This window comes from Emydura macquarii, unplaced genomic scaffold (genome assembly GCF_026122565.2).
Source record: "Emydura macquarii macquarii isolate MOO-44397 ecotype Brisbane River unplaced genomic scaffold, CSIRO-AGI_Emac_v2 contig_431, whole genome shotgun sequence".
In the NCBI taxonomy this organism is placed as follows: Eukaryota; Metazoa; Chordata; order Testudines; family Chelidae; genus Emydura; species Emydura macquarii.
Genome location: NW_027130568.1, coordinates 7,047,241 through 7,075,159, shown reverse-complemented (window position 1 = coordinate 7,075,159; position 27,919 = coordinate 7,047,241). Strand labels below are relative to the sequence as shown.

Genomic DNA, 27,919 nt, shown 5'->3' with positions numbered 1-27,919 from the left:
AGTTTTCCCCTTTATGATGAGTGGCGGGGTGGAAAGAACAGCAAGGCTGCTGTGAAGCCTGATCCCACGCTAATACCACCCAGCATCTCTGCTCAGAAAAAGGTGACATCTGGCAGTTGCAACAGAGCACACCTCTGTCATGCTGTGGGTGGATTTAACAAAAAAAGTTGGGAACCATTGATCTGTCTCTTTGTGTATTCTACAGCTCTCTGAAAAGCAGTACAGTATATAAAGCTCAGTTCTGTACTTCAGCATTAGACACCTACAGCTTCTTGCAGTAAATTACAATAGGTCACTAGCAATAAGGACAAATTCAAAAAGCATATATTTTAGAAGTGTGTCCTCCTCCCCCAGTACCTAAGAAACCAGCTATGTTCTGTCCCTGTACCCTCATCTGGGCCAAATGTGGCTGCCTGGTGATAGGTCATACAAAACAACTATATTACCTTTGTCAGTACCGCTTTTGACAACTGTATAGAACTTATCCTTGACACGGGGGCAGATGACTGGTCTTGGAGGCAAATACCAATGCCAGTCCAGACCATGAATTAGGAGAGCAGGAGTTGTCAAGTGTTACCACAACTTAAAGTAGGTACCTTAATTCTGCATCTCCGGTCAGTGGTGCTGAGAGGCTTTGAGAACGTAAAGAGCCTTCACTTCCAATGTCCACTGTGCGGCATTCAGAAGATCAAGGACCTGATTCTCACTTACACAAAGGCTCTGAAAATATAATTTACTCCCACCTTAGGACTCCTTTATTACTAGAACAGGGTAAAAGGGTCTTGATTGTAAATAAGAATCAGGTTGAGAGTTTGTTTTATCAAACTAACTGAGGTGAATCTAAAGCTAATAACTAGTCTTGCAAATTCTTGCAATCTTATTGCAAATCGTGTGATAGTTGATGTTTAATTTATCTCAGCTCTAGGAGACAAGCGTTTAGGTGAGAACCTCAGCTTTCTTCTTCTTTAAGTAAATTTCTAGCCCTTGTAGTTGCAGAGAGAAGCTTGAAAAGGTGACCCAAGTACACTGAAGAGGCTCAAAAACTGAAAGACAATTAATAAGAAACCCAACATTTTTTTAAAATCTCATTTTTAATCCAGTTTCGTGACGTTTGGGGGCCTAACTCATGATTTTTCAAACTTTGGGGTTGGCACCACTGATTTACCATCTTGTGGTGTGTGTGTCTTTTTCCCCTCCCACTTTAGGAAGTGCTGTTCTTCCCAGCAATGAAGCCCATTGAAAACAAACCTTAATCAGAGAAAGAAGAGAACCGAAGGAGAGCTTAGAGGTAAAGGGTGAAGAATTAACTTAATAATGTCAACATTTCACATGGAAATTTACAAGAGCTTTGAGAAAACTTGTTAAAGAAAAATGCATTAATACAGAGTTACTCTACTGCAAAAACATAGCATTTTACTAACTGGACTAACAACATAATGACATACTTTGTAAATGAAAAGTACTGTATAGGGATAAAAAGTTTCAAGATGGAATGTACAGTCAAGGTTAGCAGGCTTAAAATTATATCTGCCCACTGCATGTGTGTGGTGATTTTTCCTTTGCTGTGGCTATCTGCTCTGTACTTGTACTGACTAAAGAACCCTTGGAGAGCAGGTCGCTTGTAAACTTCAGTATGGTGCCTGCTTATAAGAATGGAATAGATAGACACAAGCAGAGAAGCATAATGTGCAACTCACCATCGTGTACAGGAAACATTGCCTTTGTGGATTACTTGTTATTGCTGCCATGTGATGATGTAAGATTTGAAGATTGCTGCAGTTTCTGAAGTAAAGCAGAATGTTAAAGGTTGGGAAGACAGTGTGAAAGACATTGCCGTCCATTGCTTTCAATGAAGTGACATGAGAGATGAATTCAGACCATTGCCTTTATTCTAGAAAATGACCTTTTCAAGAATGACAAGCATATATTTCTACTTACCATAGTAGTCATTAAAGTTACCACAGGGTGGAATCTCAGCTACCACAGTTATCCCCTATACTTGGAATAGGAGAGCTGTAGAAACAGCTGGCACACGTTCAATTTAATGGCTTCTTTGGTAAGTAAAATTGAATTGTGCAGTTCTTAGCATTGAAGAGCTTCCTTTAAGGAATACAAGTAGTAAGTCCAACTTCCAAGGATAAGTCCAATAAAAGATATTACCTCAACTACTTTCTCTCTCTAATATTGTGGGACCCAATATGGCTACAACAACCCTGCAAACAACTTATTCTCTATCACTCTACTAAAGTTCATGGATGTGAATTTGGTTTGGTCAGTCTTAGTTGGTATTACTAACCTTGTAATCTGCCTCTGATTTTCAGCATAACCAAACTCTATTTCATATAACCTGGTAAACATTAAAATCCGCTGCTGTTAATCAGATTTGTATCAATTGCTGTATACTTATGACTTGTGTCCATTATTTTCTGTTACCAGCGTACAATGTATAGAATTGTTGTGAAGGATGTGGGGTTGCTATGTATTAATGAATTCTGTATTTGCTATATGGTTGTCTAATTGATGTAAGGCATGTTTTCCGTTTGACTAGTGTTAAGTCAAAAGGGGCTGTTATTTTCAAGTCCTGCTTGTTTTTTGCTATGACTAGATATAAGACACCGCCCAGTAAACCACTTCAGAACTGTTAAGAGAACAGTGATTGGGCAATTAACTGGGAAGACCTACCTGCCCTCACTCTAATTATGTTAACAGACTTACATTGCCTAGACTTAAGGACTAGAAGGACCCTAAGCAATCAGTCAATATATATTTGTTCAGTATCACTTTTTCTCTCTGGTTTTTCTTATTTGAGACTTTACACCTGTGTTGTCTGACCAAAAGGAATGTATACAACTGCTGTAAGAAAAAACCAAAACATTAGGGGTCAAGGTATAACCATTGATTTAACTTCTAATTTGTTAAAATAAATCTTCAGGCTGAAGAAAGAAATTTCTTCAGAAAACAGAATTCCACTTAATAAATTCTGTTCTTTTTCATTCAACTATTCTGGATTCTATCTTTGAAGCTGTTACTTGTATGGTTTTTTAAAGTTTGTGTACACCTCACGGGATGCACTCTTGGCTTTCTTTGCAAGAGTATGGAATCCCTGGGAGCCTCGCTTTGACATGTTCTAGTTTTTAAATGCTGCTTTGGTGACAAGTTTTTAAATTGAACAAAATGGATACCAGCTTTCCAGTACCAGAATTAAAAAAAAAGGCATTTGTCAAGTATGTTTGGGGCAGTAAATTGTTTCATTGGAATGATTTTCCTGTAGGTTTTTTCCAAAGGACCCTCAACAGTTAGCTCAGGGTACTGTCTTTTTTAGGTTCCCTCTCCAGAGTGTCTTCCCCTATCTGCAGCAACTCATTGCCCTCATATCCCAACACCCCACTGAAAGCTCTGTAGCAGCCTGACTGTGAGGCCTTGGCCCAGTCGCTTGGAGCCCTGCAGGCGGCGGCAGCACCCAACTGCTCCCCTGCTCAGTCAGCCTAGACTAGTGGTTCTCAACCCACAAGCCACTTGTGGCCCAGTCAGCACACAGCTGCAGCCCATGTGACATCCTCAGGACCATACAGGTAGTATATATATATTGTGTGGATGCAGCCCACATAGAGAGTTGAATATGTGGCCCGCAATGGTGAACAGGCTGAGAACCACTGACCTAGACTGATCATATCCAGCAGGGGCAAGAGGGTGTGACTTCCTGTGCTCAGAGCAACTCCTTAACCCTCAACTCATCAGCACACAAGCTCCCATTTAAAAAAAAAACAAATAAATCCTCTTTCTCAGCCTGTAACAACTCCTGTGGCACAGATGATCGTACAGAAGCGAAGCAAGGGCTTTTGGCTTTTTTGTCATTTAAACAAAAAAAAAGTGTCGCTTAAACCTCCTCTGAAGAGCAGAGGTATTTGCCTCATCAAATAGGGGAAAGAGATTGAGCTCTAAGGAGCACCACAACTAAAGAATTAAGATCTGCAGCTCTGAAGGCTTGTTACTAGTCATTTTGGTCTGTTCTCTAAAGTGTCTGATCAAGGAGAGACCCAGAGAGAAAACAATGCCAGTTTGGTACTAATATACAGTGGCTTCCCATTAAATATTAGAAACCACAATATGAAGTACTGCTTTACAGCAACTCCCCATAGCTACCTAAGGACTGCTTTGCTACAACCAAGCCCCCTCTGCTGGGTTAGTGCCAGGACCTGATCCTACATGCCTGACTAGTTCAGAAATGTGTAGCTCCCTTCTTCTGTTGAGACTTCTTCGCGGCTGCTGTTATTGCCTTTTTATCCTGATTCATCTCTCATAGTCCTGTAACACTGTGATGTATATTCATAGCTGCATCTGAAATAAAGTCTCCTTGCATTGTTGAGATGTTCTTATTTTATCTCACTATCAACACAGACGCTGCACATAAATGAACATGTATTTTTCTGCATTTTTATGTCACCTTCTTTATTGAAGAAATCCAATCAAAAGAAAAATAATTTTGAAATGTTGGAAGACATTAGGGGTTGTGTGTAGAAATAATAGCCAGCATTAAGTTTACTGTATAACAGTTCTTTCCTATCTCATTACTTTTTTTTTGCCACAAATGAGGACACTGCTACTTTAAAATTTGATTAATTTTAAATCCTGTTACACTTGCATTATAAATACACTGATAGTGACCAACTCACTCTTAGCTCCAGTTACACTTTTGCAACCTAAAAGGCTTCAATGAGATTCCATTGGTGTAAGGAAGGGAATAAGATGGCTCAATTGTAGACGGCATACTGCATCACCAGGCAATCATTTGTACACTGATTGTGCATCATTCAGCACTCATCAAGAACTGTCACAATAACTTGGCTCTTTTGCTATCTATTATCTTCAATTACAATGGTTCTTCTAGGGTAGGCATCAATATCCACAAATATGAAACGGTACTCATATCTTCCACTTTCAGGATTCTGTAATAAGGAAAAACATGCAAGGGTTATTTTTTCCCCTTCAGTAGTTTAAGCATCAGGTGATGCTGGTTGACTGTATAACTACTTAAAACAATTTTACCTCTTTCATTTCCACATGGACGGTCCCTTGCTTTCCCCGTTCTGAGCCCTCAATGTAGAACTTCAAGCGCATGTATTTCAATTCATCTTTCACATACTCAATGTGACTAAGAAAAAGGAACACGGATACAATGTTGCACATTCTGTGTATTGCAGTTTGAGAGACCATGTACACTGCAGGCACGATTATGTGAAATATCTGTACTGACAGCAATTTTGTCTCAGTGTATGATCTCACCTATATCTCAATGCCAGATTGTAATTGTAAGGACAGAAGGTCTTAATGCTCACAAATGGTTGTAACTTGTCAGACACAAGCTACTTTAAAAAAAGAGCAGGCTGGCACCTTTTCCTTACACTATGAGGCCTTCCTGATTTATACTGTAATGAATTTTTCAAGGTACAAATTGTATTTGAGTTAACACTCTCACATACAGGGAGTTGCTTAGCTATGTTGGGAGGGAATTCAGTCCAGTGCTTTCAAGAGACATCGGAGTGATCTTTTAAACAGCAAAAGTTGTTTAACTTTAGGAACTATTGTGTAGGTGCCATTTTCAAATAAATTCTGTGGATTCTAGCACCACACACACACAAAATCAGTTGTCTGTTGGGAGTTAAAAATCAAGGGCAAGAATGCTGAGGTAGATGTATTACTCTAGTAATGAAGATTGGAAAACAAAACAAATTAATGCTTATGGAGAATGGTTGTTGTGACCCCTGCAGTTTTATTCAGCTTCAGGAAGCTGGTAAATAGTTGAAAAAATTAGACAGTGGTTTTATTGGCCCTGAAGTTTAACTTTGATAGACTTGGTGACTGACTAAAGATTACTTGCTTGTAGATATAAAATCTTAGAAGTTGCATTTTGCTGGATTCCTACTACTCAATAGATAGCCAGAAGGGTGGAGTAAGCCAAGACTTTTTGTCAGGCATGATCGCACTGCATAGCTGGAACTACTCCTATTGAGGTCACTAGCATCTCCGCCTGGGATCTAATAGGTCACCTTTATGCTACTGAAGGGACCTCCCCATTCTAGTAACTCTGGATTCAGAAATCCAGAAATATACTCAGTCAGCCAGTGAGCAGGCCCATAGGTATTTTGAGACCTTTGAGATCATGGGTCAGTCCACAGACTTTATTGCAACCTTCCTCAAAAGTCCTGACTCTAAGCTAACTTTAAAAAATGCACACCTAGCAAAAAGTTGGAACTGAAATCACAGAAAAACACCAATTACCTCTTCACTCAGTTGTGGCCATAGAAGGACAGTTCCTGTTTTAAAGACAGACGCTTATAACTTTTATATTTTAGTATTCAGCAGCTCAACTGTGCACAGCATTTCTGACACACAATATTGTTAAAAAAATTCATTTTTAACTATGAGTAGAAATTCTTTTCCTTTTAAAAAGAAATCACAATTCTGAGGCACAGTTTTTCTGTGCAGGCCCATCTATCTGCCTCAGACTATTCGGTTTTGGTAAACTGAAACCCAAAGGCCCCAGTGAAGATTGGGGCCTCATTGTGTCGGGCTCTTTACTAAGACATAAGAAGTCCATACCCCCAAAGTGCTTACAATTTAATTTAGGAAGAGCAAGAGCAAGTGAATGACAAATGAGAGAAATGTGAATGTAATACATTTACACACTTTCAGAGCATTACATCCATTTCAAAGGGGTTGTGGTAGGTCTAAATGATTAGTGTATAGTGTATGCGTAGCCTCAAAAAAAGGAACTATATGACTGAAAAGCAGTCAATGTTGGATGTAAAGACATTCCACTGTACCATATTAAAGCTTTTATAAAGCATGTTCATTTTAGTATTCTATCACTATGGTGTTCCTATAGTTTCCTTCCAGTCTTACAACGGAAGGAATTAGACCAATTGGAACAGAGGATCTTTCTGCATCTTTACATATAGGACAAGAAAAATAAACCTATCCTTGGCCGACCTTTTAAAAGACCTTATCCAACTTGCTCTTTTGCTTTATAAATAAAATGCTCTTATAGGTGGCAGTTCAGGAAACAAGGTCTAGCTACGCTTAAAACAAAACAGATACCACCATAATACTTTACAATTTACAAATAATTCTGTGGGTTATCAGATCAGCATAACCATAAATAGAAGAAATAGTGCCACTGTGTTTGCAACCCTAATAACTCAAATTCTACACTCTAAGAAAAATCAACTCGAAAAAATCTTCTACCTAAAATTGTTCCCGAACATTCCTGAACCCTAGCAAACACTCATTAGCTAAGTGTCATGTAAGAGGCCCTGCAAATAAGGTTACTCAGTTTCTCTTATAAATGAAAGGGGTCATATATATACTATGCAGCTAAATCTGTCTACAGGTAACCGAGGGCCCAAAACAGCTTTGCAGAAATTGGTATTTGTATAGAACAAATGCAGACAAATACCTGACATGCTGTCGTCTTCCTCGTCGCGTTGGCTCACCATAACCTTTAATGGGTTCACCAAAAACACTTATTACCTAAGAAAAGGAACAGAGATGAGATATAGGATGTCTAAAGGCTCACATTCAAGCAGATACTCTAGTCGGTGTCTCCTGCTCCCCCATCTGAAATCATTTTCATTTCACCCAAATACTTGTAGTGTACTATTGATAGTGACAACCCAAGAATTTATTAAACAAACTAGAAGAAAGCAGCAGATTCATATCAAATAGTATTTCTATATTTCAATGAATTTCTTTATAAACTAGAGTATTCAATGGTCCTTAAAATCCTATAAAGATCTGCATTACGTGCATCTATCTTACCTGAAGGAATTCTAACTTTTACTTTATGTATATTATTTATTTTAGTCTTCCCAAGTTTACGCTATATAAAGAAAAAGCAAAAATGCCACCCCCATCTCCTCCAAGACAATGTCTTTGATTATTTTAAAATTGACATTTAAAATGTAGATAAATTCCTCTTCACTTAATAATCTAAATAGCAATGATTCCTAAAACAAAAGGTTTTGTCATTTCTATAAATCTGGTTCCAAAGCAAAAAATCAGCCACATTTTCAAACTTAGTTTAGTCAGATCAGAGATGAAATATGATTTTGTGGTACAGCACCAGAATGAGGTTATAATTTCTATAAGCCTATTTCCAAGCACAGATCTCTATGATCATCTTTCTAATGTTTTTTGCTATTTGTAGGTGAACCCCACTGACATTCCCAATAATCTTGTCTGAAAAGCTATTATATACATTTATGGTTTTGTCTGAAAATATGATTGTAAGGTTTAGCTTTTAGTTTATTTTTACTGGTATATAGCTAACTTATAAAACTGCATGGTCTTATTACTGTTACCTTCATCCTTCCTCTCTACTGTTTGTTAAAGTCACACTTTGTTTCAAATTAGACTAAGTTTTTTGGGTGAGGGGGCTATATCTTCATGTATATTTGTACAAAACCTAGCACAATGGTGCTCTGATATTGATGGGACTCTTGTGCAGTACCACAGTACAAATAATAAGAGTATATCACTATTCAGTGAAGATAGCAGCCAGAAACTATATGGTGTACTTCAGTGGGGGCCAATTTCCACTATATTTAGTGTGTGAAATAGTCAATGGGGACTTGCTTTAGAGCTTAATGGTTCAAGCCTTCCACTCAAAGAGCATGTAAAACAATTAAAAATAAATCCTTTTGTTCAAATATGAACCTGTAATTTAGGCTTGAAAACCAACCTCTGGGTGAGATCTGCATTTCTCCAAGGCATTGCCATAGATCTTACTGGGACTGGAGGAAGAGAATAGTTCTTTAAAAATTACATAGAACAAACCACCTAAAATAGAGGGAAACAAAAGCAAATAAAATGAGAACTAATCTAACCAGATGAACAATAATGAATAAAATGTATTTATAGGGTATACAATTTTTACATAACCTGTAACACCAATCCCAACGAGCACCACTATTAAATAGGTAAAATCCCTTCCAACTACTTTCACTGTAATAGAGAGAAAAAAGAGTAGTTACAATTAGTATAATTTTATCATGTAAATAATTTTCTTCTTTTCTATGTGCCAGTCTAAGAGTCAAATGGCATTTTGGTAAGTAGGTCTCATATTGATGGGGGGCAGAAGGAAATCAGCTTTTATTTAATTCCTTTTGTTGTATCTCAGCAATAAAATAAAGAGACCATGAAAAGTTATGTCAGTTCCAATAGAATTTTTTTAAGCCTTTCAATTAGTTGTAAGATCCAGAACAACTTGTACTATTGGTCTCATGCTGACATGCAAAGTCATTTTCTTTTAAGTACTAGTAATGCATTTTCAGCAGCAAAGTATTCAGTACAATACAACATTTATTTATAGCAATTTTTAACAAAGGTATGGGGGAAAGAGTCAACACTAATGACTAAGACTGAATTTGGGGAGTTATGTATGTGTACAATAAAAAGCAAGGATGCCACAAAAGCATATACTTTTATTTATTTTGTCAACTGTAGTTTATTTATAATATTTCATAGTGTACAAGAGTAAGAAGTCTTATGATGAGACCTCACTGCAGCCTCTGCTATAAAATCTTTGTTGCGAAGTGGGAAGAGACCACCAATTTGTGTGGATTATAAAGCGTGCTTTTTAGCAAAGTGCAAATTGGTGAGGAAACTTTAATAACCTCTTTTCTCCAACTTTCCATAGCCTTCTCATCAGCTGAGAAGGTTTTGTCCAAAGAAAAGTGCTTAGCTTTCTCAAGCTAACTGTGTAACAATCACTTCTTGCTCCAGGAATGACTGGGAGGAACCAAGGGGCCAACGGTCATATGACAGTTCTGTCATCATTAATTACAACCATAATAAATAATAATAATGTGAGAAATAGATGACCGAATTACTGTAATTCCAAGAAAAGCCCTCTCACCCTACTCTACTCCTAAGCAAAGTATTTCATTTTTGTTTCACTAATAGTGGAACTAAACAGAAAAAACTGTTAGTGAACTAAATTGGCCTATTGTAACAAAAGATACATGTTGTAAACTGCTTGATGGATGCTCAAAGCATTCAAGATCAATAAAGACATCGAATTCTGATATTCACTTATGTGGCATGCCCATCAGTGAAAGTAGAATCTCTTTGGGATTAATACTGCATCAGAGGAGTAAATTTACAGAGTTTAGCATTTTACTTATTCTATTGAAGCTGTGAGCAAAGAATTATGAAAGCCCAAGGCAGTTCCTGGGGATAAATACCTAGTTGAAACACCTCAAACTTGGGATCCCTAAACATGGACCACATCAAAGACTCTTATGGGCCACCTTCCTTCCCATTTGGAACAACATGGACTACCTTCTCTTCCACTGGTGATCAAATGACAATGTCAGTGGCAACTATATTAATAACGTACATGGAAATGCACTATCTGGAAAGCATTCACTTTTTTTTTTTTTTAAGCTGTATCAGTTGTAAAGGGAGGAGCCAATACTATGTGATCAGCCAGCTCTCTGCAGACAAGACAACCCACAAATGCAGGGAAACCACTCTCTTAAGTCATTAAACCCAGCCTCTTCATGAAATGACAAGGACATAGAATTTATATGGGCACTTACAGACAATCAATTCCCTGTATATTAGTCATTCAGTGATAGAGTTTGAGTCACCTCCACATTCCATTCAGGTTTTTTTTTCAGTTTGATTTGATGGATGTTGTTCAATCTAAGATCATCACCGTGGCCATATGGAAGAAATCCTCAAAAGTGAGTGACAATCTCCATATTAAATAGGGATTGATGAAACTGAGATCAAACATCAATCTAATACATAGATGTGAAAATTATTAGATACAAAACTCCTCCCCCCCAAACAAAGACTGTCTTGTTAGGATGTCAATAAGAAAAATGTGTGTTGGAGGAAGAAAATGATTTTAGAAGAGTTAATTAACAGTCCATTTGAATTTGTATCAGTCTTTGTCCTATATGTTGCTGCAAAGGACACCATTTTTTTCCAAGGACTCTGAACCAGGTGTCTTCTTCCCTGATTCCCCATCTATGATCCCATCTGACTTGGGTGCACTTCGTAGCAGCAATTTTATCCCTGAGAGTCTTTATGTGGACTCTCTGTTTGGAAAATTGTACTTTTTCTTCGCTTCCTGGTCCTTGGGGGAGGGGAATGGCAGGGCTGGAGTGGCATCAAAAGCTGACTGCAGGCAAGCAGGCACGAGGCAAGGGAATGAGAATATGCATACGGGGGGATCCAGCTATAATTGGAGAGACAGATGCAGAGGCACTGCATGTTACTTAAAAGGACCCTACAAAATGTATGTAGCCTGCTTAGTCTAAATATAAAAGGCCTGCCACTTAGCTGTTTAGCATGCATTAGAGAGGGTCTGATATGATGGCATACGAAACACAAGCTGAAATTTGCACAGTGGGAGCCGTACTGTCCAGTGTGCCAAACTTTTACAATAGGAAAGTTTTCTAAACAACAAAAACCCTATTGCTAATAACATCATTAAAGTTGAACCTGAATTAGCAAAACATGGGCTTTGTTTTTTCCCTAATGTATACAGGTATTCAGAGTCCTCCCCACCTCCTGACACTTGATGTGTCAGATTCTTCCCTCAGATACACAGGCACCACTCTTCCCCTCCTCCTCCTCCTCGCCCCCCCCCCCCCAAAAAAAAAAAAAAGTCAAGAGCTGTAAGTGGGAATCCAAGGGAAATTTTACCCAGTTTGTGTAATATACATATACAATTTTAAAATGAACACTGTATGAATCATGCAAAACAGTGCAATATATGCACAAAGGGATGAGTTGCAGCTGTAGGAACCACACTGTTTAATTCCTCAGTTCTGGATGCCTTAAATCTAAAATTGTAACACTGCAGCTAGCTCCTGCAAGTAAAAATCTCTAAGCAATGCATGTTGCTCCTAATAGACCCACTTACCTTTCTCAGCAGCCGATAGGGGTGCTCCTCCTTTTTTATTTCTTTGCACAGACACTTCTTTGCTGTTATTCTCAGCTCTCACAGAGCCCTCCTGGGTCCAGATATTTTGTTTTGCACCTTGGAGAAACATATGAGGGCGCAAAACAGATCCTCTGTGGGCAACTTCCTGCCCCCACCTAAAACACCTCCAAGGCCTTAGACGCGCCTTCCCACGGGGTACAAGCAACCACTTCCCTGGGGAGACTTGTAACTTCTCGGTGCACTGAATAACTCGCATAAACGACGCAGAAAACATGATGAGGCAAAACAAAAGTCTTAATATGTTACCAACAAAATAAGATCTATGCAGATTAGCTGAACTAAAGCGTCCCTTGATTGTTGCATAGATATATTCTACTGTAGTCTGTACCTAAGCAACATATGCATAGTAGGTGCAGACCTTATAATGAAACGGAATTGGAGCACTCTTACTTTGAGTTTTGCTTTTACTTTGTTAATTTGCTTTAATTGAGAAACCTACATTAACTACCCTTTGCTCGCTGACATTTGCAACTTCCTCGCCATTTTCGGTTTGCAAAGTTTCCTGGAGGAAAAAATACCATGGGTCCCTGGGAATTGTAGTTCCCAGAAATTCTCCTCATATCTACACTTAATAGTGCCTTAAAGGAAAATTGACTACAACTACCACAATGCAAAGCGCCACCTCCTCCTATTGAGGTCAAATTACAGCCGACACAAAACTAATTTCAATCCACTGGTTCTGGAACAGACAGCCATAAAAAGTGCTAGGGAGGCTAGACGTTTTTGACCTTCTTTAACTCTAAGCGCTTCTGACTGAAAAATAGCATGTGTTTTGTAGTGTTTTTTTTCTTTTGATTTTTTTAAATATTTCCAATCATCTTCTCCTTAGGAAAATATTGTCCCTTGCAGTAATGCAAACTGTCCATTGTTTTTCAAATAAAGTGGTAAAAGTACATATTTGGAAGTATTTCTTCCTTTTTTAGGGTGAATAAAATTAATCACATTAAGGCCTCAATCCCACAAAGATTTAAATACATGTTTACTCCCATTGTCTTTGCAGGAGGAGGGCCTAAGGTTGTGGTTTTTAATCATGGAAACTGATGGGTGGTAAAATCTATTTTAACAGTTAGGCCCTGATCCAGCAACTGGATCAGCATAGATGTAACTCTGCCCCTATGTGTCAAATTCTATTTATTTTTTTTTTCAGTTGAATAATTTGTTTGTGGTCAGCATGTATGTACAATTTATATATAATCACAAATATTTATTAATTAAACTCAATCATTAAATAAGTGTATAAAGCCACCCCTCAAAAACAGTTGAAAAGATTTTACTCAAACTTTCAAGAAAAAATTCACACCAAAAGGAAGTTGTAAGCAATGAGAAATCAGGAGTTATAATGATAGTTGGAATTCAACCATAACTTTTGACACTACTGCCTCTATCATGGAAGCTACAATAACGATAACAATAACAGAATTTTACCTTACAATATCTTTAAGAATCTATGCTATCCCACCCTATAAATAGAGTTGCATTCCTTTATGTCCTAACATACACCAGTGGACTATAGAGATGGTAGTTCATTGTTAATTAATTCTTGAAATATTAGATGTATTTTAATATTTTCTTTAGGCCCTATCTACATAAAGCTTTCATTGGAGTTAAACCCTGTGCTTAATAACTAATAATACCTACCATCTCTGTAGTGCTTTACATTTTCAAAGCACTTTTCAGATTTGCTTAAGCCTGGATGTTAAACTCAGTTGGAAGTCCCATGTAGATTGGATACGAACTCTTAAATGTAATTAGAAGTGGACTTTTGGTGCAAAATTTGAATCCAAACTTCTCCAAAATTTTGGGGTTACAACAAAGTCAGTCCTGACAGACATGAGAGTGGTCCTACTGTGTTCTGGGATGTGAGTGAGCACAAACAGAGAACCAGTGAAGTCCTCCTTCAGGGGAGGAGCCACTGAGCCCAGGACGCAACTAATTACGAGGGACAACTAATGAAAAAATAGGAACAAGGGTAGAGGTCAAAGGGCCAAAAGTAGGGACCCTGAAGGGGAAACCAAGCAGAGAACCCTGGACAACACTCATTGCTCCTCAAAGGTGTCTAGGGAGCCAGCGGACGTGGCCCAGAGGAACTCTACCCAGATAAGTGAATGTATAGGGGAATGGAAATAGGCCTCACAGATGTAGAGCATCCCCTCAGCCAATATCCTCTCCCTGGTGTTATGGATGTCTACTTTGGCCAACGCTAGAAGGAGGTTGGCCAAGAGGTCTCGTGACTTTGTGGGGCCATGGATGACGTGTACATATATCAGAAGGTGTGGGGAGAGTGCAGCCAGAACCTTTAGAGGTTTTGGAGGAGCCAGAAAAGGGGCTGCAACCTGGTGCACTCCAGGTAGATGTGTGCCAGGATCTCCCTCACGCTGTAGAAGGAGGAGATGTCAGGGACAGGACTGAACCATGCCAGGTACATGCCCGTGCTCATGGCTCCATGAAGGATCCACCAGTTGATATCCCCGGTGGGTCGTAAAACCAAGGTGGAATAGAGGCTGGCCCACAGGGGTTCCTCACCCTCAACAGATGGCAAAAAGTCCCATCACATAGTATCAGGGCAGGACATAAGGGTAAGGAAATGGAGAGTGTGGTTCATGAGTGTGTGCGGTTTGGAAACAAACTGGTTGCAGGTCTTGCAGCTAGCCTGGGGTATGTGGAGGGGGTGGCTGTGTGGGCTCGTGGGACGGGGGCCCAATGAAAAGTTTGGAGGTCCAGGGGTGAAGGGCAGATGGGGAGCACTCTCCCAAAGGACCCACACAAGGTAAACCCGAGAGAAGGGCAGTAAGGCTGCCCTCACCTCCTGCAGTACATGCTGGGGGGGAGAGGGTTGAAAGGTGGAGAGCCACACGCGCTGACCTAGTGCCTGGGGATCCACCCAGTCCCCCAGCGTAGTCCAGGAGGTCTCCAATTCCGGTGACTCCTGCCAGGACCAGCCTCTGATGTACCGAGAGGGATTCCATCACCTGCACACCGAGTTGGGGATTGTGTAGCAGGGGCTCCGCGAGGAGATCTTCCCCCTCGGCGGCCACCATAGACAAGGTCGCCAAAACCGGCTTCTACGTCTGGAGGAGGTCCTGGTAGAAGATGGGCAGCTTGGAGAAGTGTCATGGAAGACCTTTCGGATGGAAATAAAAGAGCTGCTGGTCATATCAGAGCCCTCAGAGGCGGCGGAGTAAGGTGTGCGCCAACATGCTTGGAGCCGGACTACCTGCGCTATAAAGGAGACCTTCCAAGGTTTGGAGGGGGATGACATGGACCTGACTGTGGAGGCAGCACAGGCCCTGCCCTCCTTCCCCCGGGCGGAGACTCAGAACCCCTGCAGAGACCCAGTGCAGTCCTGGCCAAAAGATCTCCAGAATTAACTCTGGAGGAAACCCGGGGTCGGCCTCAAGGTGTTGAGCTGGTGCCACAGGATGACAGGACCAGCTTGTTAAGCACCAGCACTCTCTCCCACAGAGAAAGGCACTGGAGCAGTCCTGTTCACCTCTGCAGCCACTCAGCCACCCTGCCCTCCAAACCCTGCCAGTTCTCCAGTGGGGAGGAATGGGTAGTGGAAAGGTAAACGCCCAGACAGAGCAGTGGACTCATGCTCCACCAGATGGCCTGAAGCTCGGAAGGGAGGAAGTTCACCTGCTACCCATCCCTGACCATCAGGCTCTTGAGCACCTCTTGACCCAGTTAACCCGGGTGGAGGAGGCTGCTGAGCAAATGGCCTTCCAGGCCTCAACTTGCACCAGGTCACCTGGGTCCTGAACCACAATGAGCACATCATCGGCATACGCTGACAGGACCACCTGCAACTCTGGCTCACGGATCACCAACCCTGTCAACCCTCTGTAGAGCTGACGGAGGAAGGGCTCAATGGTCAGAGTGTACAGCTGGCCTGACAGCGGACAGTCTTGACACACCCTTTACCCGAAGCCGACAGATTTGGTCAGGGTCCAGTTGAGCCTGACCAAGCACTCTGTGGAGGCATACAGTACCTGGAGAAAACCCATGAAATGGGGCCCGAAGATGAATGCCTGCAGAATGCCCAGGAGATACCCGTGGTCCATCCTGTTGAATGCCTTCTCCTGATACAGGGACAGGAGGGCAAATGTCAGACCATCCCTACACCCAAGCTTGAGGAAGTCCCGGACTAAATAGAGGTTGTCAACAATGGTATGGCCCGAGATAGAGTATGTCTGGCCCAGATGGACCACATTGCCAGCATGGCCCCAGCCACAGCAAGATGGCCTTCTCTACAACATTGTAGTTTGTGCTGAGGAGCAAGATGAGAGGCCAGTTCTGAAGGTTGCGGAGGTCCCCTTCTTTGGCAGCAAGGCGAGCACTGCTCGCTTATATGACGGGGGGGCACCCACTCCCTAAGGACTTGGCCCAGACGATGGGAGTCTGGGTCGAGGATGTCCCAGAACATGCGGTAGAACTCCACAGTCAGTCCGTTCATGCCCGGAGATTTACTAGTGGGCATGAGATGGAGGGCTTCTGAGAACTCGGCCAGAGTGAGAAGTAGCTCCCGCCGGTCCCGGTTGCCCATTGCTGACCATTGGGAGTTCATCCCAGAGTATCCTGCAAGCTTCAGCATCGGTCGGATCTGGGAAGAAGAGGTGGCATAGAAGGCTCTGGCCCTCCCATGCATCTCCATTGGATCCATGAGGGGGGTGCCATCCTCTGCCAAAGAGCAGGTGATGTGCTTCTTGGGAGTGAACCTTCCCCACATCCCAACATCCCAACACTGCAGTGCCAAAGAAAAGGTGCACCTCTGCCCTCGCCAGGCCAGTCAGAACTCTTGGAAGGAGGCCACAAAGTCCACATCCTCTAGTAAGTTATTATTAAAATGCCAAAGGCCAGCCATGGCCTCTCCTTGGTGAAATAGAGAACGGGAACCACGCAGCCCATCTCAATCCCCAGCACAAGGGATGGTGGGGAGGGAGAACAGCAGCCCCAGATGGATTGGGAAACACGAATACCGCCTCCTGGAAGCCATCTAATGCAGCAGTTCCCAACCTGTGGTCCGTGAGGCTACTACAGGGGGTCCGCGGAAAATAAAAATAAAAATATCCTCACCAAGGAAATGTACAATTTCAAATAAAACTAGTAGCAGTGGTCCGCAAAATGTTTGGAGGTTGAAAAGGGGTCCGCATATTCAAGAAGGTTGGGAACCGCTGGTCTAATGAAAGAGGGAATAAAACAGCAGAAGTGGCGGCAATAATGGAAGTAGAAGGGGAGGGGCAAGGATGATATCAAAGGCAGGAGTGGGATCAGGGTCAGGGGTGGGTACAGAAACAAGGGCAGCAGTGGGGCTGGGATCAGGGGGTCTCCTGTCCGCATAGGTAGCATCTTCACTAAGCACTGCAGTGGTGCAGCTGCACCGGGGCAGTGTTGTAAGTGTAGACAAACCTTATGTTAACAGCTGCTTAGGAAGAACTGGCAACTGGGAGCCAGCATAGTAAAGCAAGGGGGCAGGAAAATGTATTTCTGTTTGTGTTGAAATTTTTTTTTTGGTTTTGTTTTGCTTAAGATAATTTTTTTGGACCTACTCTGAGGCCTGAGCCGAGGGGAGGAAGCAATGGTGGGATCACTGAACTGGGCTCTGGGGAAGAGGGATGTAAACTAGAGGAATGCGCTTTTCTTTGTGTTGCCCATCCTTGGGGGGTGGGGGGGGGGGTGTGATTGCAGCCAGGGATGTTCGGGGGTGAGGTTAGGGGTGGAGGCACTCCTCACTGGACTGCAACCCGGCGGGAGTGTGGGGCTCATTACCAGATTACAACCCTAGACTGGGGCTCTTCCCTGGCCAAAACTTGGGGTGAGTGCGTGGGGAGGGGGTGTGCCTCTGAAGGACTATAACCAGGCCGTGCGTGGGTGGGCCGGGCCGGGCCGGGCCAGACCCTTCACTGGCCTGCAACCAGCGACCTTAGCTTAGGGATAGGGAGCCGCAGCAATTCACTGGGGGAGGGGCTGGGAAGAGATCTCTGCTACGTTCTGTGCCCGCCCCCGGCGGCTCCGCTCAGCCAGCCAAGTCTCCTCCCGCCCAATTCCGAGTCCGCCGCCCTCGCGGCAGCACGTGGCGCGCGTGGGCCCCCGCAGAGAAACAACGCACGTGACCCGCCCCGCCCCGCCCCAGCCACGCCCCGGCTAGTTGCCCGGCCGGTTAGAACGCTGGCCCGGGACGTTCGGGTTCCGGTGTCACCATGGCGACCGGACGCGGCTGGATCCTGAAACAGCACAGCCTCGCGCTGGCCCGAGCAGCGGCTGCTCCCCAGCGCTTGGCGCCGCCCTCCGGCACCAGCCGGAGCCCCCAGCTCCCTGCGGCAGCGGCTCGTCCTGCGCGTCCGGATCGGGGCCGCTCCGCCGTGCCGCTCAGGTAACCGCCCTGCTTCCCTGCATGTCCCCCTCCCTCCCGCTGAGCAAAGGACTCGGCCTCCCTCAGCACCGGTGTCAGGTGAACTGGGCGCAGCGCCGAGCAGTCACGCGAGTCCCTTTACCTACAGATGCTCTGTCTAATTGCGCTGCGCTGCCCTGCCCTGCCCGTGGAGTCAGGTCTGCTCCCGAGCTTCCCTTCTGGCCGAGGCTGCTTATGGGAGCGTTGATTCGGAGCTCTTAAGGATGGCGTCTCTCTCGACCATTGCACTGGTGCGCGAAGTGCGAGGGGAAGGAGAGGTGCGTGTTTCGGAGAGTTGCAAAAGTCTGCTGTGGATGGCAGCTTGTAGATCTACTCCATCTGTGGGCAGAGTTTGGGAAAACTTTTTATTTCTCTCCAGTCTGATCAGTGCCACCTCGGTGTGGAGTCTGAGCTGGTCAGAGCTCCTGTTCCTACGGCCTGCTGCACTCACCTGCCTCTGTAGCTTGGGCCCATTAGTGCAACTGCATACAAAAATTTCAGGGAAGCAAATGCATGAGGGGGACTCCAATAGGGCGGTCAAAAAGGAACCATGCCCTCTTTATTTCTCCTCTTAGTCATTGTGACACTGACTCTACTGCTTCAGAACCCTAGTGTGGCATGCCCTGGTCTTGTCACCCGTGTTGTACGTTGGGACATTTTGAAGGTTAGAACATCACACATCAGTGAGGGATAGGCTGCAGGCAGCAGTGGTTAATCAATCTTTAGTGCAAAGGCTTTTTAGAAAGGAATAAAGGAGGGAGCTGGACTACCATACCCAAAAATGCCAGCTCTGAGGTTTGTAAAACTAGCCCTAGCAGTGTGGAGCAGAATTGCTGCTTCTTGTGATTTCATAATGAATCTCTCAATATATGGTGTTTTTTTTTTAAAGTCCTAGCTCCTGGAGTCATGCAGTTATGCAAAAATTTCTCATTTCCAGCCATAATTATGTATAGAAAGGCTTGAAAACATGAACTTCAAAGGCTCAAAAACAGAAGCAAATACAGTAAACTTCTCCCCTACACCCCATCTGAAGGTTATTTTAAAAATGATGATTTTTGAACATTTGGGGTTAGCAATACTGGTGAAGGAACTATACTGGCAGTTGCTGCTGTTGGGAATCATTGTCTTTTTTGTATTAGTCATTGATAACTATCTTGGTTGGTACTGGGATCTGTAATAATTGAGGTCTCAATCCAACGAACACTCACATGGATAAAGGTTTGCAAGGCTGGCCTTAATATTGCAAGTCAGGTCCCTTTTCTCATGTACTCAGATCTTTCTGGAATATTCACTTTCAAGGGTAGGATTTTTTTCTTTGTTCATTGCACAAGCGTGTTTTGTTTGGTTTGTTTTTTGAAAGCTTTAGCAAAATTCCTTGCATTGCTTTTGGATTATGGAAATTTAATTCTCTTCTATAAAAGAGAATTTTTAACAACAGTTTTATAAATGGCTGTAGCAAAAATGCCAGAAGTTTGAATCTTGACTTGGATTTTGCATGCAGAGATGTGCTTTTTTCCTGTTTTGATTTAACAAAATATGACTATTTGAAAGTTTCATGCTGAGATTATAAAGTATTTATTTATTTAAAGTCTTTTCTGTGGCACTAATCACTGTAGCTTCTGAGCGCCTTACAAACAATTATTGTTTTTTCTTATCTCAAGGGATTACAGCAAAGATATTGTTATTATCCCTGTTTTGGAGATGGGGAAACTAAATCACAGAGGGTTGGAGATGGGGAAACAATCATAAAGAGTATATCTTGATGTGCCACAAGGGTATGCGACACTTTAGTTGTGAAAGTAATCTTGAATAAAACGTAGGGGTAATAAAGTGTCTTGAACCTTGTGTAGTTATTTACATCTTTGTAAAGTAGCTGTAAAAAGCTACCAAATCGAAATTCCATTATTGGAAGTGTTTAACTTAGAAGGGTTTAAATGACAAAACAAGATGCAAGGCCAAGCAGATTGTGAAAGAGATGTATTCACTTAACACAGAATATATTGTTATTCCTGATTTAAATATGTATTTGATGTAATTCTCCTCTCCCTACTTTCCAAAATTGCGGTTTTCAATTGGAGCACATGTAGGTCCAAGAAAGCTGTCCACATGGGAAGCCAAGGCTGTGTAATTAAACCATCCATGAAGCAGGAGTGAGCATAAGTGTTAAGGAACACTTCAGCTTCTCTATGGTGAGGGGCTATTTTAGATGGTTCATTGTAGTCAAGGGGGCCTCCAGAAAAGGCATATATAATTTCACATTAAAAAGGGAGGAAAGAGGGGAGTAAAGTACATTCTAAGATTATCTATAAATAATGTGAAGATGGTCAGGGGCAATGAGATCATGTTTAATTAATTTATATTGGAAAAACAAAAGAGGATCTGGGTCAGGTGATGGTATAGGGTAGGACTTTAAACCTCCGTGGCCCTGACCTTATTCCAGGCCTGGGTGGTGAGAACTTGGATGGAATATCTCCAGGGAAAAACTTAGGATGTTGCAGGAAGTGGTATTGGTGATTTAGTAGGTGACACTTGAGAGTTGTCTTTGAGCAAAAGGCCTCAGAAGGGTACTTTGTTGCTAGAGGAGCCATTGTTGGATGTGATACAAAACTAACGTTGTGCCCTCTTACTGCATCAATAATTCAACATGGAAAACAGCCCAATTTTGTGCCCACCCCACGGTCTCCTTCTCCACTGCTTCATAGTCTATTTCTCCCATGCTTCTTCTACTGCCACTTTAAGCATATACTTTGAAAACCATCCAAATTTAATTGCCATGTCTCCAGACTGCCAAGCCAGTTTAAATGCACAAATCTAGGTTTCCTGCTGCAGATCTAAATATAGCAACCCTTCCACACGATGTAACCATTGTACTGCGTAAGACAGGAGCTCTCAGGCAAGGCCAGTTCAAACAAATGGGGCCCTCCTGCAAAACAAATACCCCTCCCCCAAACGAACGAACCAACAAAACCACCACCACAGCCTGGGGAACTTCCAAAAAAGTAACCTGATAAAGACTTTTGCCATACTTGAGATTCGAGAGTGACTTTCTCCCTCCACCTGTTCAGACTCCTATGTCACACAAATTGCATGGGTTTGAGTCCCAGGGGTTGAAGAGTAATAAAATACAAACTGTGTTCAGAAGTTGTGCGTGTGTTTGTGGAGAGAGTTAGGGTTGGTCTACCCTACAGAGTTTTGTCAACAGATGTCAGCTTTTTGCATCAAACAGTGGTGATCTACACACTGCAATCACCTCCCCGCCAACCCAATTTCCCTAATTTTGTGACAAAATAAAACCACCTCGACGAGAGGCGAAGAGCTTTTTGCGCCAAATTTTTAGTGACAAAGAGTCAGTGTAGACACCACTCGGTTATGTCATGGTAAATGACCTCCAGGAAGTGTCCCATAATGTTCATCCTGACCTCTCTGGCTATCAGTTTGAACTCTGCTGCCCTGCAGCCATTCACCCCTTCCCCTTTAAAGTCCCAGGAATTTTTGAAATTCACTTCCTGTTTGGTTGGCATGGAAAGTTCCCATCTCATCTTCTCCGCATGACCACAGTGCTCTCCGTCTTGGAGCACACCAGAGCTTTTGGATCTGACTGGCATTTGGGGAGAGGAGGCTGTGCAGTCCTAGCTCTGCTCCAGCCTAACCTACAGTGAGATTTCTCAGTTAATGTTGTAGAAGGGCTATGAACTGGACATGCTGCAGTGCCGTGTAAAAATCACAGAGCAGCGGCAGGGGTATCAAAAGGCTAGGGAGTCTAACTGTCACTTTGGTGCAGAGCCAAAGATCTGCTGCTTCTATAAGGAGCTGGAAGCCATCCTCAGTAGGGACCCCACCTCGACTGCCAAGAGACCCGTAGATACCTCCAAAAGCCTGGAGGCAGCGGAAACCAGTCAACCCTGATGAAGAAGTCATGGACGAGGAGGTCGAGTTGGAGGATGATACGCAGCAGGGGACCAGGTTGCTTGCTGACATGGGGAGCCAGGACCTCTTTTCTACCCAGGAGGATTCAAGTCAGTTCCAGCCCTCCAGCTTTGGTGTGCAGGATGCAGGAGAAGGGAGCTCAGGTAAATGATTTTTTTGAGCTGATGCTGCTTGGTTACATGAGATACAGCTATCCTTTGCTTTGTTGTATTGTACAGCTGGTTGAATGGATAAAAATGCACAAGAGTAGTTGTGTTTGCATGTACTTCCCATTCCCCTGTTCACCTGTTCAATGCTGTGGAAAAGTGTGTTAAAGCACACTGAGATTTCATGTGAATCCTTCAGAGAGATTCATGCCAATCCTCTGCCAGAGATTCCTCGGCAAAGTTGCTTTATTACTTTCCCGTGCCAGTCAGCAATCACTTGTGCAGGAACCAAAGTGGCACACAGAGAAGCAGCAGAGCGACCCCATCTGAAGCTGCTTGCATGGAGGAGATGCACCCGAGCATCCCTGCTTACTCTCAGGAGTGAGATATCGGCTTCTATGGTCCTTGCCCATGGAAAATGGTGGCACAATTTGAAATTTTGTCCCTATCTATCAGCATCAATACCCCAAACAACCTCCCAGAACCTTTTCCCCAGCTTGAGTGCCCCTTCTCCATGGGCACAACTCACCATGCCCTGCTTGATCATCGAGCTGTGCACTTGTCAGGGGACAGTGAGAAAGAGGTGTATTTTACAGTAATTTATCAAGGCTATCATTGAACTCACAATCATGCATCTGTTCATTTGTTTATTGTGCTTCTACTGATGTGCCCTTGAGGGGAACCCCCCCCTCTCCCCCCACATCTGCCGAGCGCCTGCAGCTGATAAGAAATTGACCCTGGAGAAGCAAAGCGGAGATGTTCCAAGAACTCCTCCAGTCTTCTGAGGCAGGGACAAAAAGAAACAGACATGGAGACACACTGTGCCCGAAAATCAGAAAATTGATAGACAGGAGAGGAGGGAAAACCAGGAGCAAGTGATAGCAAGCAAGTCATGAGCGCACGATAGAAGCCAGGGAGGAGCAAATGGAGCTGCTAAAGTCACTCATAACCCTGCAGATTGAATTCATGTGTATTCACCCCCCCTTGCAGCCAATACAGAACTACTTTCCATACCTTCCCCAAACTCCAGCCACACATTCCTACCAAACTCCCGGCCTGTCTTGGTACCTGTTCACTCCACCACTTCAGCATCTTCCAGAATGATAGCTGGACTTACATCCAGCTGTCATAGTTCATACTGCCCCTTACCTTTTTCTCCCCTCCAGCCCAGCTTTTCATGTGTGTTGTGAATAATTGTTATTTATAAAGACATACTTTGTGCAGAGTAAACAATCTTTATGTGTCTTTGCACACGGTAGTTCACCTCACATTGATACACATAGCATGGCTCTTTACATAGTCACCTATTGGTGCTCATTGTCAAAATAGTTCCTCAAAGCCTCCCTTATTTGAATTGCCCCTTGTTGTGTCCCTCTAAAAGGGTTATGGATGGGTGGTTAGCTTAACATTTGACTTTTTGTTTATTGTGAACTCTTCTATGTTGTCTTGGCCATACTTGGACATAATATTTTATTTGTAGTTGAGTATTTAATGTTGTTAAGTTACATTCCTAGATAGCTAAGAGGCAAGAGATCCAGGGGAGACTACCTATGCCAAAGGCCTGGAAGTAAGTTTTGGTAGTCAGAAAAAGTGAGCTGCTCACTTCTTGCATCACTGCTTATGACATTTCAGCTGGTAAGAGTGACAAAATGAGAGTAGGGGCAAATGTGTAAGTGACATTTGTCAAGTATGCTTAATATTAAACAAGACTTAGTCAATGACACTTCTGGGGGGAAAAAAAAAAAGAAATGCCGAAACCGCATTGAACTTATGCAGCAGTAAAGTTGCACAGTTAAAATGACAGTCTGGAAATTTAAAAGTTGAGGTTTCAACAGCAGCAATAACTTGGCTGCAATGTATATTCTGTATCATTTACTGAAAATACAGTACAACATAAAACAATAAGGTATAAACTACTCATTTAATCAGGAAAACAAAAATAGAAAATACTATGTACATAAAAAATGAACATTTTGAGGAAGACTGTGATATCTGAGGGTTATTATAATGGAGGCTGTTTACAACCTTGGTCGCATCAATCTGTACCTGTGACTGTTAAAGATATCATTTTTGTTGTCCTTGATGAATATTCCCCTAATGCAAGACTTGTTATTGGGCCAGTCTTATTTTCACTTTTTAATTAAACATGCAAAGTCATTAATTGAGCGTGACTTACATTGCTTAAAATAGACTAAAACATCAGTATGATAACAAAACCGGTTAGGATTGTGTTGCTGTGCTGTTACAGGGAGTCCCTTCTGGGTTTGTGGTGGTGGCTTGGTGGTTATACTGTATTACATTTTTTTCTGTTCTCTTGATAGTTCTGATAGAACTAATGGAACTCTTCAGCAAATTTTAAAGAAAAATCATAACTGGACAAAACTCCATTAAATTATTTATTTCTTCAATATTGTTTTTCTTAAAGTGCTGTTTGCTGAGATATTTGGGATAAACTTTCTCCATTCTGTTTGTCCTGATTCATTCAGCACTACCACAGTCTGGTGTGTTTGAAATCAGAGTCCATCTCCATGAAACTTGTCACAAAAGACATTGTGGCATTAATGAATGAACTGTATAGGAAAAGAATGGGAAAGAGAAATCTGAGCAAACAGAAGCTTAATTGGTACATACCAATGAAAGTGTGGGAAACAGAAATAATAAGTGACAGTTAAACAAGATTTCCCATAATAATTATGCTAACAGAGATGTTGTCACACATTCCTTCCCCATTTCTAATGTAGGTAAACTCCAAACATCAAATACTTGAATCTCCAAAATTAATATATAGTCCCATATCCAACATTCACTCCAAAATTCATTGTTATGAAGCCCTGACTTTGTGAAGATTTTGCATGCTTTCTGTGACATATATAAAATTGAGGTTTGCTATGTTCAAGCAGGTGCATGATTGCTAAGATAAGGAAGGAGGGAAAAGCCTCCTAAGGCTGGATAGAGTCAGTTCTTCTGGCATTCCCTGTTCTTTGTGGAGAGAAACTAGCTAAATCTGGAGAGTGGCTGAGCATGTGGTTATGATAGTCTATGGCAGTGTAGTGGGCAAGGTTTAATGGACTGTAAGGGACTAAAAAGGAGCCATGAAAAAGGAGGACAACAAGCTTCAGTGGAATAATAAATGTATTGGAAAATTTGAGAGAGTGTTCTGGGATGAAATGATTATACAGATTATGAAGTAACTGCATCTCACAAGTTGCAACATTCTTGGGTGTCTGCGTAGGAGCTGCTTAAGTCTGGAATTTTCAAAGGAGCCTAAGAGAGTTAGATGCCTAATTTTGTTGAAGTTCTAAGGGAGTTGAGTGCCTAATCCTTTATGGTCTTCGGAAAATCCCAGGTTTATATATTGATCATCCTTCAGGCCTGGAATATAGATCTATCTGTCTAAAATACATCTTAACCAGATGAGATTTTTTCCCTCTTTCTCCTCCACCACCATCTTGCATCTTTAGGACAGTTGGTTCTGCAACTGATGACCCTGGTAAATGTGAAGTGCCAGATGGTGCTGGTAAAACACTAGTGCAGTAGCCTGGTATTATACTTCTGCAGCTGTTGATTTGAATGATAAGAAAAGAAATAAGAAAAGTGGACTGAATTGACTAAAGGCACATTGGTTTCACTATAGCTTTTGACATTTGCAATGCAACAAATTCAAGAGTGCATCAGCGAAGAGGATCGGATCTAATGGTATGGAAGAGGTATTGTCTAGTGCAGTTTTTCCCAACGTGTGGGGCACATCTCTCTGGGAAACAAAGGACTAGCTATGGGAATGTGGACAAATATCTCTGTTGTTCTCCAGGGTATCGGCTTTCATTTAAAAAAGAAGGAAAGAGAAAGGATGTTTTAGCTGTGAAGAAAGTTGTGTTGTGAAGAAAGCCTTCAAAAATAAGGAATTATAGTTGTGAAGAAAGCCTTCAAAAATAAGGAGTGACGGTGGTTGATAACATGCATTTGCACTGAGCTTGAAACAATAGTTCTGAGTAGTAAACCGGGCCATTCATTTCAATAAGTGCTAACTTTGGATGCCAATGATGATATTCTAAATGATAGAATCAAAGAAGTGTAGGACTGAAAGGGACCTCAGTAGGTCATCTAGTCCAGCCCCCTGCACTCAAGGCAGGACTAAGTAATAACTAGTTAATAACATAGTTAATTATTTAACTGCTCATGAAAGCACATGTAAGAAAGGAGAGGAAGGAAGTAAGATGTTACGAATACACCATTTCCAATATATATCTACAGCATTTCCAAAAGTGTTATGGACACAATTGAAAGTGCATGCAAAGGACTAACCAGTAGGGCACAGACGGTGTGTAAATTAAGATAGCTAAACCTTTAATAGCACAAAGTGTGAGTGCAGTGTGGGGATGTGTCAGGTTTCAGTTTTCTGGAGTGGAGTTCAGCTTCCAAAGGTTTGAGAAACATTGGGCTCGTAGCGTGGTCAGAAAACCTGTGTTCTGTTCTCAGCCTTTCTGTTGTGTGATCTTGAGCAAGTTTCTTATTCACTCTGTACCTCAGTTTCTCTATCTGTAAAATAGGATTTGTAATATCCCCCTTTGTAAAGCACTTTGAGATCATCAGATGAAATGAGGAATAGCCATTTACATCATTACTGTCATTCTTTATGACTAGATATATATTTACAATTTAGAAACAGAATCAATATTGTCACAACTTTAATTACAACTTGCTACATTCTTTGAAACAGACTAGATTATTCCTCCTCTGAGAAAAGGTGGTCTCCACTTTGCATATACTCCAGGTTATTGAAGTGAAAATACAGCTAGAAAACTAAGTGTCCCAAATTGAACAACTAATGAATCACCCACTGAGGCTGTTGTGCCTTTGATCTAGAGATTCTTAATATAATGCTATATGACACTTCTAAAGAAAAAGGGGAATGGGGGATTAACATCTGGCATTTAGATTTTAAATGGGCAGGCCAGCCTTGTCTATTTTATCATGAAAATGTTCTAGTATTTGGATTGATTTCATATCCTTGCACACACAGTGTGCATGTGAAAGTGAGTGAATTAATTGATGACATACGGAACTATGGACTTCTTGTTTTGAAAGATGAAAAATCAGAAATGGAACACAAGTTTTTAAAAACAAATGCTTTAAAGAAGTAGAAGTAGAGTGAAAGATTTTCAAAAACACCTTGGGGATTTAGGAACACAAATCCCAGTGGCTTTAAAAGGGACTTACATTCCTAAATCCCTAGAGCACTTTTAAAAACCTTCCTCAGAACACAGACATCTTAATGACATTGCTTCATCCAAGATGATATACTTTCATCCCTTTTTCTGGACAATGGTATTGCTAACCTGTGCATAGCAAAAGATTGGTGTTTTCTTTAACCTGTTAAGGGTGGAGTTCTGTGTTCTAGTTCTGAAGTTCTGACAAGCTTCACTGAAAAATACAAAGTGA

General features: G+C 42.1%; 3 protein-coding genes across 5 annotated transcripts in view; 2 read left to right on the top strand and 1 right to left on the bottom strand.

Annotated features, from left to right (window-relative positions):
- LOC137146300 (lysine--tRNA ligase-like) overlaps window positions 1-2,046 on the top strand; it is a 30,521-nt gene extending 28,475 nt beyond the window's left edge. Inside the window, exon 15 of the mRNA XM_067537502.1 lies at window positions 1,206-2,046. Coding sequence (XP_067393603.1) covers window positions 1,206-1,253 — 48 coding nt within the window. The 3' untranslated portion in view covers window positions 1,254-2,046. The remainder of the gene's footprint in view (window positions 1-1,205) is intronic.
- A 2,381-nt stretch (window positions 2,047-4,427) lies between these two features.
- Window positions 4,428-12,987, bottom strand: TIMM21 (translocase of inner mitochondrial membrane 21). 2 transcript variants are annotated; one of them, XM_067537504.1, is made up of 6 exons: window positions 11,939-12,986; window positions 8,941-9,003; window positions 8,741-8,838; window positions 7,457-7,530; window positions 5,047-5,152; window positions 4,428-4,946 (listed from the first exon to the last, which is right to left on the bottom strand). In XM_067537504.1, exons 1-6 carry the CDS (start codon window positions 12,231-12,233, stop codon window positions 4,854-4,856), a joined length of 729 nt encoding a protein of 242 aa, XP_067393605.1. In that variant the 5' UTR covers window positions 12,234-12,986; the 3' UTR covers window positions 4,428-4,853. The 2 variants fall into 2 exon arrangements, with proteins under 2 accessions (XP_067393605.1, XP_067393606.1); XM_067537505.1 differs by lacking the exon at window positions 8,941-9,003 and having other exon boundaries at window positions 11,939-12,987.
- Window positions 12,988-18,209: 5,222 nt separating this feature from the next.
- Window positions 18,210-27,919, top strand: part of FBXO15 (F-box protein 15) — a 43,062-nt gene continuing 33,352 nt past the window's right edge. Inside the window, exon 1 of one of the 2 annotated variants that reach the window (XM_067537437.1) lies at window positions 18,210-18,389. In XM_067537437.1, coding sequence (XP_067393538.1) covers window positions 18,217-18,389 — 173 coding nt within the window. In that variant the 5' untranslated portion in view covers window positions 18,210-18,216. Of the gene's footprint in view, window positions 18,390-18,583; window positions 18,686-27,919 lie in introns of those variants that run through there. The other variant, XM_067537438.1, reaches the window with a different exon arrangement.